Raw genomic sequence first — 13,065 nt, 5'->3', positions numbered from 1 at the left:
ATAGCTTTCTAGAATGTTCTCTGCATCAATATAGCAGCACTAACATTTCTCTGCCTCATTGGTAAATAAATTCCTCATCAGCCTACTGTTTACTTTATATGTGCATAAAGGTGTGATTTGTGTGCATAATATATTACAAATAACATTACCTATAGCAGATATCATATATAGTATAGAATTACTTTATATTATATATATTAGAATTAATTAACATTAATATTATTTAACAGTGCTTATTTTTGAATATTTAAACACAGATATCTCTCTGACTATATTCAAATATTTTATATATAAATATCAAAATACGCTTAAATAGGATATACCATGAATACTTGCATTTATATATTACATGTGTTTTCATGTGAAAAGATACTACACAATGGCCACAGTAAATATTGTGGACCCTATTTATATATACTGGTTTCATGTAATGTATTTAAATATAATATCTAAATATTCTAGTATATTTACATATAATATCTACATACTCTATCTTTAAATAAAGAAGGTCTATTAGCAAAATAATTTATTAGACTTTCTTATACAGTTATCTACCAAAGGAAAATTATTTCTCAGATTCAAACCCTTTGTTGTGATTAGAATCACTAGTACATATCAAGTCTCTAGTCGAAAGACTAAGATGCATACATCTCTCCCTGATATAAGTATCTGTCTTTACTTAAGTAGAGTACACTTTTACTCTTACTCTTAACTGTGAGACAAAGCAGGCTGGAATAAGCCAAACAATTCATATTGTAAAGTAAATGTTTATAACTGACAAATTTTAAATGTAACCCCATTAATTAACTTCTCTCTGAAAACAGGTGTTACTCAATCCAGAAATATATATGCTTGAGATTTCTTTTTGAAACAACAAAAATTATGAATTTTTGCAGATACCATTAAAGAACAGCATTTTATAAACACAAGCTACTTAGTGAAATTCATCTAAGAGTAAAATATGTTTTTAGTAGAATTTATTCATCCATTGTAATCTATGGATTTTTTCGATGACTATACTTGTTTTGTTTCCATACATGAAATTTGGCATTACACAGTTCTAAGTGACTTCATTTTCTCATGATATTACATGGTTTCATACTAGACCTTAAAGATGATCTCCCAGTAAGCCATCTCAGTGTAACTCATCTTCTCATAATTCCTCAAGGAACTCAAGCGAGGAAATGCTGCTAGTAGGGAAAGGATTCAAATATGAGCATTCAAAGGCATCAGTCAGTCGCTCGCTGGTCTGTGAAGACGGGGGAAGTAGGGAAATCTGGGACTAGGGAAAAACTAAACTTTTTTAGTTTTTAGTTTAGTACAAAGGAGATCAGTCCTTATGTTTAGTCTTTGACAAAGCAAGCAAGCAAAACCAAATCTCCCAGAAGGTCTCTCATAGAAAAGTATTAAATAAATTTAAAACATGATTCACTTTATGAACAAGTTTCTAGAAGCATATCTACTGGATAGAGTTAACTCTCAACTATTTGCTAGTGAATTCCTTCCTTGGTAGATTATAAACAACCTTGAAGGCTTTGGCTGTACCCCAGAAAAGAGCTTGGTTGAAAGTGAGATTTAATCTGTGAGTATGCCTGAAAGTCATCCTAAGTGACTGGAGGATTAGCTAGCTGAGTTTCTTCTACCATTAGTGTTATTTATCATCTGTGCTGCTGTTTCTCTTCATTAGTTCCAAACCCTGGAAGTACACACACACACACACACACACACACACACACACACACACACACACACACACACACACACACACATCTTCCAGTCACTTAAGGTGACTTTCAGGCATACTCACAAATTAAATCTCATCTTAACCCAAGCTCTTCTCTGGGGTCTAGCCAGAGGTTTCAGGGTTGTTTTTAATCTCCCAAGGCAACCACAGCAAGCATTTGAAAGTCTGAAGATGACTTATGTCACTCAGTTCTCTCTTTCTACCACATGAGTTCTGGAGACTGAACTTGGTCACCAGGCTTGCTGGTAGACACCTTTACTGACAAGCCACCTTGCCAGCACCAGACAGTGCTTTAAATTTAACACAAAGCAAACAACAATACGTTTTCTCTTAAAACACCTTTTTTTAATGAAGAAAATAATACTCAAACCTCAGAAAAAAAATGTCTTCAGTCCATAGGCAGTACTTTAGACTACACCCTGTAAGATTTGGCCTCCAAGTCCTAAGAGAGCTAAAGAAGGGACTGACCCATGTAAGAGGAAAGTGGAATGGAATAGATACTATAAAAAGCCACCCCTCAACATTTCCCTAACTCTAACTTGCCCAATTTACTGCTAGAGTAACAGCAGTAAATGATAAAGCCAGGACTGGCTGGCAAGGGAACGAAAAGATGTTACTGTGTGGTGAAATGGTCCTAATTACTCTTCAGGTAGCCCCATTTTCTGTCCCAGTTTCCCCAAATTAAGAGAAGCTGCTTTCATAGACCATTGTCCCAAGGCAATTTGTAATTAAAACTATACCTTTAAATGTCAAAACTAAAGGAAACTCAACTGTAATTCTGGACATAGAAGGAATTTCGCGGGTGTTTTATGGGCTCTTAGAGTGTGTTTCTCCTTGAGTTCACGCCAGGAAACAGGGTTCCCACAATTTATCTTTCCTTTAAGATAATAGGCCAACCTCTTAAGCATAAACATAAAGCTGTAACCTGAGTCTAGTGCCAGCCAGGCACTCCAGGCTGCTAACAAATCCCTAAGAGGTGCCTGTAACCCTCTTGGCACTCATCTCTCCCTTGTCTGACTGCAGTGTAGAAAAGAGTTAGGGATCAGCAATTATCCCAGAAATTCAAGGACTCCTTTGAGATATTATACAATTACAATTTGGAGTTGAGAGCACAGGAATCTGATTGACAGGTATGGCTTGAGAAACAAGGTTCTAGCCTACCAGTAGTAGTGACAGAAAGGCCATTGATAACTAGCAACAAATGAGTGATCAGATAGAATAGTTTCTCACTGCCTTCTCTGACCTCTGGGAGGACCTACACACACACACACACACACACACACACACACAGAAAGGAGGAGAGGGGAGGGTTGGAGGAGGGGAGGAGAGGGGAGGGGTTTCCAAGAGCCCCCTGAGAACAAAATTAAAATTTTCTCTTTGGGAGTGCCCCTTGAGCCAAAAACATATGCAAAAAGACTTAGGACTTAATGAAAATGATCAAACTATATACAATGGGCATTTAAAAGAAAGGAAAGGAACTCACATATTTTCATCTTTCCTTGAGTGTGATTATTTTCAACCTGGAACCTTACTTATTATCTTTTTGCTCTGTTAATTTAAAGTACTTTTCTCATTCAGCTCCTGTGGTTATTCAACAGTACACTAAGAAATGGTGTACTATTGTATTGTCCAACAAGTGTCAGAGTCAGACAATACCATTATAAAATATCACACTAATTTTATTTTTAATTTATATTTAATTTCATAATCAGTTTTAATTTTCAGTAAAATTCTACTATAGGATTAACTCTAATTCTGCTATATGATCTTTAGTTCCTTGACATATTTAAATACTCAGTACTAAAGTCCTATTTTGAAGTATTTTTGTTTTCAGCAAGTAAATACTCTAGAAAACTATTTGCACTTTCCAGCAACTCTTGAGGTGTGTTTACCTTCCAAAGCTTACTTGTTCATCATGGTCCCAGATAAAATGGTCAAGTATTATTTCCCCAGGGCACTGATGTCTCATAGGTATTAGTCTTCTTATTACTGACAAAGATTAGTTTGCTTTTAATCAAAGGTTGGTCAGTCCATCCAAAGAAAACTGGAAACAGGTTTAAGAACTAGTTTTCCCTCTTGAGACTAGACATTGTTAACTGCCTAAAACATAATTAACAGCAAAATGCCAGTCAACAAATACACTTTCACTTCATATCTGGGGAAGTTAGGTGCTCTGATTTAATAGGGGCCATGGTACTAGTAATCAAATCTAAAGTCTTGGCCTGACCTCTAAAAGCAGCTGTAAAATGATGTCTAATAAATTAAGATGAATTCCAAATCCTTCAGAGGAAACAGGCCAATATAATTACTATGTAATAGATACTCATGTTTGAGGTCAGGACTTTACAATAAGGATATAAATACCAGCCTGGGTGCAAGGTGAGACATATCCTCAGTTATTTTGCACACAAAATAATGGTGACTCACTTCACTCACATTATACATGGCTGCATATATTAAATTTCTTTTTTTTCAAAACAAGTCTATCACCAGAGTAAAGTGTTATCCTCAATAATGAGACTGAATTTGCCAAGGTGTAGAAACAGACAATTACATCTTCTATCCCAGTGCCAAGATAGGAGTTATCAGAAGCCATGATGGATCATTTTGGCATGGTTTTTAATGTAGCTTAGAAGTTCAGGAAGGCACAGCAAGGAAGTATCTGGTTCCAACCAGAAGAGGTGCAGAAGCATAATGCAACTACAACATGGGCAGTCACATCTATGCCACCCAATGTTGCTGGAATCCTAAACAGGAAGCCAAGAGCCTGAAGCAGTTAAGGGAAGTTGTTACCAAAAGGCCACTGCCAAATATTATCAAGAAGTTGGCAGAATCACTGTATACTTGATATGTTATCTGTGGATAACTAGAATTGGTGGAAAAAAATTCCTAAAGACAAATGCAGGTAATATACTTTAAATCCGATTGTCATTTTTAGCAACAGCAGTGAGGTTTCACATGAATCTTGTTTTTTTTTTCTTTATTTTTCTTCTTTATTCTCCACTCAAACTTGTTCCTACTTATTTTGCTTTGCTCTGTTTCTCAGATTTATTGCTTTCTGTTCTGATATTTAGGGAAGAAAAAAGAGACTGTGATTTAGTTTCCTGTCAATACTTAAACTAAATACAGTACCTTTTTATCACTAAAGACCTCTGCTTGGCCAATTTTAAAAGATATATATATATATATATATCTTTTAAAATGCATAGGCTTCTTCTACTCAGATTTCTGCTGGCAAAAATTCATACAGCTTTCTTAGGCTAGTGAGAACTATGAAGACCTCTGCTATTGTAGCCATCAGAGAGGAGACTATCAAAGAATATGTATGATTCTCCAAAACACAGGTCTACTTCCCACAGGAAGAGTCCCTGGCATTTCCAAACTTGTTACCACTAAAGCTGGTTATATTTACTATGATTTATTAAGCTCCCATGGTCTAATTAATACCTCTCTTTACAAAGATTTGTTTGTTAAAACTTTTGCTCTGATCTTTTTCTGCCCCTTCAGGTCATGGATTATACGGGACTTTTGAAATGCTATCCTCGTGGAGGAAAACTAGAGAGGACCAACATGTTAAAGAGCGAACTGCAGAAGTCTATGCAGACTCCATGCTCTCCTTCTCTCTCACCACTGCCATGTACTTGGTCACCTTTGGCATAGGGGCCAGCCCTTTCACGAACATTGAGGCAGCCAGGATTTTCTGCTGCAATTCCTGTATTGCAATCCTCTTCAACTACCTCTATGTACTCTCATTTTATGGTTCCAGCCTTGTGTTCACTGGCTACATAGAAAACAATTACCAGCATAGTATATTCTGTAGAAAAGTTCCAAAGCCTGAGGTATTGCAGGAGAAGCCAGCATGGTATAGGTTTCTTCTGACAGCTAGATTCAGTGAGGACACAGCTGAAGGTGAGGAAGCAAACACTTATGAGAGTCACCTATTGGTATGTTTCCTCAAGCGCTATTACTGTGACTGGATAACCAACACCTATGTCAAGCCTTTTGTAGTCCTCTTTTACCTTATTTATATTTCCTTTGCCTTAATGGGCTATCTGCAGGTCAGTGAAGGGTCAGACCTTAGTAACATCGTAGCAACTGCAACACAAACCATTGAGTACACTACTGCCCAGCAAAAGTACTTTAGCAACTACAGTCCTGTTATTGGGTTTTACATATATGAGTCCATAGAATATTGGAACTCTAGCGTCCAAGAAGATGTTCTAGAGTACACTAAGGGGTTTGTGCGGATATCCTGGTTTGAAAGCTATTTAAATTATCTTCGGAAACTCAATGTATCCACTGACTTGCCTAAGAAAAATTTCACAGACATGTTAAGGAATTCTTTCCTGAAAGCTCCTCAATTTTCACATTTTCAAGAGGACATCATCTTCTCTAAAAAGTACAATGATGAGGTTGATGTAGTGGCCTCTAGAATGTTTTTGGTGGCCAAGACCATGGAAACAAACAGAGAAGAACTCTATGATCTCTTGGAGACCCTGAGGAGGCTTTCAGTCACCTCCAAGGTGAAGTTCATTGTCTTTAATCCGTCTTTTGTGTACATGGATCGATATGCCTCCTCTCTGGGAGCCCCCCTGCACAACTCCTGCATCAGTGCTTTGTTCCTGCTCTTCTTCTCGGCATTCCTGGTGGCAGATTCGCTGATTAATGTCTGGATCACTCTAACAGTTGTATCTGTGGAGTTTGGAGTGATAGGCTTCATGACATTATGGAAGGTCGAACTGGACTGCATTTCTGTGCTATGCTTAATCTACGGAATTAACTACACAATTGACAATTGTGCTCCACTGTTATCCACATTCGTTCTGGGAAAGGATTTTACGAGAACTAAATGGGTAAAAAATGCCCTGGAAGTGCATGGGGTAGCTATTTTACAGAGTTACCTCTGTTATATTGTTGGTCTATTTCCTCTTGCAGCTGTGCCTTCAAATCTGACCTGTACACTGTTCAGGTGCTTGTTTTTAATAGCATTTGTCACCTTCTTTCACTGCTTTGCCATTTTACCTGTGATACTGACTTTCCTGCCACCCTCTAAGAAAAAAAGGAAAGAGAAGAAAAATCCTGAAAACCGGGAGGAAATTGAGTGTGTCGAAATGGTGGATATTGATAGTACCCGAGTGGTTGACCAGATTACCACAGTGTGATAGTATCTGCTTCATATATTTTCACCCTAGGTCTTATCAAGAACAAAAGGCTTATGTTGATGAAACATAGTCAAAGTTGCTCTGTTTTCAAAAGGCTAAGAAACAGGCACTGAAAAAAAAAGTAAAAAAGTAAAAGATGAGGATAACAACATTAAAGCAAAAGAGTTGCTATGAAAAAGAATTTACGTGCACATACACGCACGCACATGTGCACGCGCGTGCGAGCACACACACACACATACATACACAGGAAGCAGAGTGTTTTAAATAAGATCAAACAGAGGAAAGCTTATTAATAAGCAAGATCCCATTTTACCCACACTGCAGAAGTTACTGGTATTGTAATAAAGTGCAACTGATTGCAAGGTCAGCTGCCATGACAAAAATTTCTTTAAGCATTGTTCAAAAGAACAAGGCTTCCTAAACTTCTGCAGGGCTGTAACTCTACTTAGGTTCTGTGGTTTGAGGTCTTCATTGTCTCATCTACCACCTCAACACTCAAGGAGATTCTGTAAAAGTTCTCATCACCAAGAGGAAGCCAGGACCTCTGAAGCAGATGTGATAGACTGAACATCATTCACAAATTAAAATTGAGTCACCCCAAATTCACTTAGGTGAGCCAAGTTTATTTTTTCATGAATTAACTTGTCATATTCCTCCACTGATACACTTTTAACACCTGTATGGTTTAGTTAATGCACCCAGAAATCAATGACAGCTCCAGCACTACAGAATTGGGGCAATTCTATTTTAGAATATCTTGTTACTTGTCATCAGATGGGTCTACTTTATAAGTTACAGCTTTTGGCAGGAACCTCTGAGGGTGCAAAGCCACAGAGCCAAACCCAAATGGCTGGCATGTTGGAGGAAAAGCAGGTGTCTATTTGAACCTACAGAATATCTCTTTATTAACAAAAATGAGCTGGCTGGTACAGATGTTTGTGGTTTGGCCTTATATGCACTTTTGCATAGATGCCCAGAAACAACATCTGCCCATGTATCTGAGGAAAAGAAAATAAACACTAAAATTGTTATTGACCAAAAAGTACCAGAATGGCTTTGCTGTAAGATGACTTCTACTTGACTTAGTGGAGAAGAGGAAGATCTTTGGTAAGTCTAAGTCCTGGCAATGAGGCACTTTATAAAAGTGCTGGTAGATAAAGGGCTCAAAGGAAAATAGATGGAAATTCCTGGATAACAATAATCACCACTACAAACCTATCCACAACTGCAGCCAAATTCCCCTGCTAAACTGGCTGTACCTCATCTTCCTGGTCCCCTAAAATGCCTTTTTGCTATCTCTCTACTTCATCATAAGGCCCTCTGTACATTAACATGCCCAGATATTTATACAGTTCAACAGTTATATCTACAATGGCAATGATTCATAGATCTAAACAAAGACAGTTTGATATCAAGGGGTATGTATGCTGCCCTCAACCCCCTGTATTTCTTTAAATCCATAAAATGAAGCCAAACCCTGGGTTACATTTGAGGCAAAAAGCTACAATGTCTTTCGTTTTTTAGAGATGTAGCTTCCATGTCATCTCTAATGGTAAGCATTTCCAAAAGGCTTATTACATTTCAGGACCTTAGCAGATATATTGTAACACTTCCCCATCTTCCATAGAGGGGGAAGCAGGCCTTGAAGAGTGAAATACTTACCCAGGTTGCACTATTAGTGGAGTTCCATCATTTCAGCATGGCTAAGACAGGGCAGGGTAGTTGCAGTTTTTCTCATAAGGTAGCTACTACCCCTTCCAAATATATATGTAAGGTAGGAACATAAGGCTTCATTGGTCATGGAACAAACATGTTTTTAATGTCTGGAAGGAAAACACTTTGGATTTAGGTTGGCTACTATCCTTCTAAACAGCGAAAAAGCCCAAATGATTGTGATGTAACCACACCAAGTGAGTATCTGTGCTTTGCTCTCATGTGCTTTTGTCTATAAAGCTCTAACAAATATGCTGGGGATTGTAGCTAGTGCATCACACACATGCTCAGTCCTCCCTGCAGACACACTAATCAGTCATACCAATGTGTTGCTCACTGAACAATAAGATGAGGAGCTTTACATCTAAAGACATGTATACTATTCACAAAAGGGCAAGTTTGCATAGTTGATGTACTCTCAATTTTCTCTCTTATGGGCCTGCAACTAGGCAATTATTTATAAAACACAACTGAAGAAGGGATTGGTTTTATTCTGAAATTATATGCTGCTAAACAATTTTCTGAAGAGTGTGTTCTAAATCTGCCATTGATTTAGTGTCAACCATGTGAATTCACAAAACTGACACAACACATGCACCAATTAAACGGATTTTGTTGAGAATTTAATCATCAATTTGGTCAACCAGAATGACTTACTGTGGAACTTTGTTTTATGACAGTAGTTTTCCAACTTGATTGAGTCTCTGTGTATCTTGAGATGTTGTATTTTTAAATGAAGGGCATTTTCAAACTTGTCAACTTCTCTTTTCAGCACTTGAAATCAAGGTTTATGAAATTCTGACTGTGAAACGAATTTTTCTATTGGAGGACTGCATGCCAAGATTTATTTATTGTTAGGCAATGATTATGTATTTGTTGATATTTATTATTGATTGTTGATTATGCTCTGACAACATTGGTATAACCCCACCATGGAGAAGACACTGTAGAAATATCTCAAAAATTTTAACTCTTCATAAATTTTGCTTTTTAAATTGCTAAAAGGGAAGGAATGATCTCAGCAAAAAAATTAATTTTTTTCTTTTTATTAATTCCAACCAAGACATTAATGTCCACTTTACCAAAGAAACTTATTTGGTTGGTTTTAAGTTGGTGTTTGGTGTCCATTTACCAAAGAAAATGTTCCATTCATCAGAAATATTTCTCCTGGTCAACTAAAATACTGTGATACTTGGGCCTTCAGAAGGAAAACAGGAAAAGCCAAAGTAAAAGGAATGATATTCTCTCATTCAGTGGAGTTCAGCGGAAGATGTGAATTTGCAAAGAAACTGGGGTTTACAAGAAAGAAAATGACAATTGAAATTGGACATTATTATTCAGACATACAGTAATGCTCCAACAAGTACCATGAGGGATACACAGGCTAACAGTACAGTTTGTTCCAGAGAAAATGTAAAAAAAACCCTCATGAAAATTCCTGTCCATTGTTCCTGCTAACAATTCCTTTTTTTGTTGTTTGTTTATTTGGGGTTGGGTTGGTTTTGCTTGTTTGATTAATGGGGTTGGCTGGGTTTTATTTTGATTGGGGAAGGGGTTGTCTTCATTTTGCTCTTGTTTAGTTTGTGGTTTTTGTTCATGTGGCTTCTGCTTCTCTTACCACTTTTGGCATTTTCAGTTAGAAGTGAGATAATTAGAGGCCTCCTCCATGGCCACAGTTATTCATGCAATCTACTGCTCTAAAAAAAAAAACCCTTGAGAAACTCTTTATTTTGAGTAACCACTGCCCAATTGTCTGTGGCATTCTAAGACTATGACACTACCTTCCTTCAGCGCCAGCAACAGACCTTGGCTGTGTCCCTCATGAGAACAGGTCAAATGGAGAGTCATCTTCGGGGTGTGGTATGGTATGAGGCAAAGCCTCTTGAACACAAATGGTACCCTCTTCATAATGGCTTTATTCCTTTGGATCTTATTAAAGTATCCCTGCAGCTTGTAGCAGTGTTTGACCTCTGTGAATCTCTGTTTCTTTATCTGTACAATGGGGATAACAACAGTAAATATCTTTAAATTCAGCAAATCTTGAGTGCCTAATATTACCCATACATTGTTCTAAATACTGGACATACACAAGCAAACAAATCAGATAAAGCATGATCTTGCTTCAGAAAACTTAAGTTTGAGTGATGTGATGTTGCGAATTGGCTGAGGATTGAGATGGTGTTTGGGAAGCACTTGGGGCAAAAAGAAGCAACTCAAGGCATAATTATATTTGATTTGCCAACTTCACAGTGTAGCACTATGGCTCAAGATATAAACCTCCAAAGTGTTTTTCTGCTCAGGATTAGAGCTATATAAAAGTACAATGGGTTACCACAGAAGGATATTAATTATTAGTTTTTGAGGTCACATCAAAAATAAGCTGGATTACCATGTGATGGGACAACTGTAAAGACGTGCAAACCTGGATATTGGGGCTGGACTACAAACCTTTAAATGAGATATAGATAATTGGTGGGGATGGAGAGAGTAACACTCTCTCTGTCTGGTTTGTCTGATGACATACATTGCTTTGGGGTAATTTGCTTTAAAGTTCGTGCTAAATGAAAAGCACCAGGTATTAGAAAATAAAGCATTTTTATAAGCATGTATCATGTAAGGGAAAGTATTATATTGGTACTACACTGGCAAAAAAAAAATAACTGAGAATGCTAGAGCCAACACATGGCAGAGTCCCTCCCTGTAGTGACTACAACTGTTTATTTTTGTTTTATGCCAGTCCAGGAGAAAACAAAGAGGGAAGCAAATGAGCTAGAATCAGTTCACCTGAACGGTCAATGTTAATATGTTCATTCTCCCCAGCTTGCCTCTCCTCTGTTGCCTCCCTTTGCCCAGGTGATCTATTTGAAGCCCTCTTGGATATCTATGAGAGTGCCATGCAAGGAAAAGGAAATGAGATGCCAGAGAACTGTGGCCACCACTTAGAGTTTTGCTTTAGAATCAAATTAGCACCACAAGGCTTCAGAGAAACCTACTTAGGAGAGACCAGAGGTTTCTTTGCAAAGTACAAAGAAACATGAGAAAACCAAAACCTAGAAAAGTGAAATATTCATGGAACTAGTTGGAAGAAGATCCAGGACTATAATTGAAGTATAGTGTCTAGCTTCAGTTTATTCTCCATTCTGCCACCTTACTTCCTGATACTGTGTGGCTAAATTACAGGTTCTCAATGCAGGAATCATGAACGAGCTGGGGGAGGGAAGAACACTTAACCTCCCTAAAATTAGATTGCATGCAAAACATGTGTATGTTCAATAAGTACATTTTGCTAAAGAGAGGGTTCATAGTTGTCATCAGATTCTAAAAGAGTTCTCCATGACCCACTGCACCATCCTAAATTAATAAGGCCCTCAGTGGGAGTTCAATCCTGGTGTCCTCATTTTGGCTAATGGATAGTCAAGAACTTCTCAATATGCCAAGCCTAGTGTCTACTTCTGTCCATTTGTACTTCTTTCATATTTTCCCTCATTTTTCATCCTGTAAGCATATTTTCAGCATTAATTTATGTTCTAGCATCAGTTAAACATAGCTCCCCAAGAAGAACCAGGAAAGGATCTCTCTGCACTGTGCCCTTGTTGTCAGGAGTAACACCAAAATACTACAATACTTTCACTGTTGCAGTAAAGTATGTATCAGTGGTTTTCAACTTTTCCAATGCTGTGACCCTTTAATGCAGTTCCTCATGTTGTGGTGACCTCCAATCACAAAATTATTTTAATTGCTACTTCATAACTGTAATCTTGCTACTGTTATGAATCATAATATAAATAGCTTTGTTTTCTGATGGTCTTAGACGACTCCTGTGAAAGGATCATTTGACCCCCTAAGGGGTCACCACCTACAGTTTGAGAACCACTGATCTATATAGCCTCAAAATTATAGTAAACACAATCTAGAGACATACACAGAGTGAAAAACTGACAAAGCCTACATGTAGGCATGTGCCCTGTCAACCAGGAAAAGAGCAGTCTATTTCCAGGATACTTGGTTACATATTACTTGGAAACAGTATATTGTGTCCCTGAAGAGCCTGCTCCCAAGAGACTCCTATCTCAAACTGTGTACACCAAGCTTATTTGCACATACTTGTAGGAGCTGACCTGGCCACAAAAAATGGAAAAATAGTCCTGATCATCTTGATAGTACTGAGAATGGAAAATAAGAAATTATTACTATGGCAGACAAGTACATTCAAAGAAAAGTGCCTTGCACATGTAATCAAATAAAAATCTAATTCTCTTGACTACTAGACAGAAGCTAGACATAGTATAGGTTGATTGAGGAGGCGCCTGTTAGCTCTCTTTATAGTATAAACTTTAGGCATATGGAATCCTTCTGTGTTTACCTAAGGTAAGGTTGAGAGAATCACAGGTTCACCTTCCCTGAACATAAATCACCGAAAACTCATCCACACCACTTACGCCA

At 37.6% G+C, this 13,065-nt stretch overlaps 1 protein-coding gene across 1 annotated transcript in view; it reads left to right on the top strand.

Annotated features, from left to right (window-relative positions):
- Ptchd1 (patched domain containing 1) overlaps window positions 1-10,660 on the top strand; it is a 56,153-nt gene extending 45,493 nt beyond the window's left edge. The window contains exon 3 of the mRNA XM_006973253.4: window positions 5,252-10,660. Within this exon, the coding sequence (XP_006973315.1) occupies window positions 5,252-6,906 (1,655 nt within the window). The 3' untranslated portion in view covers window positions 6,907-10,660. The remainder of the gene's footprint in view (window positions 1-5,251) is intronic.
- Window positions 10,661-13,065: the final 2,405 nt, after the last annotated feature.

The sequence above is a fragment of the Peromyscus maniculatus genome, chromosome X (assembly GCF_049852395.1).
Source record: "Peromyscus maniculatus bairdii isolate BWxNUB_F1_BW_parent chromosome X, HU_Pman_BW_mat_3.1, whole genome shotgun sequence".
Lineage (NCBI taxonomy): Eukaryota > Metazoa > Chordata > Mammalia > Rodentia > Cricetidae > Peromyscus > Peromyscus maniculatus.
The sequence above is the reverse complement of the archived record's forward strand: the minus strand, read 5'-3'. Positions and strand labels throughout refer to the sequence as shown.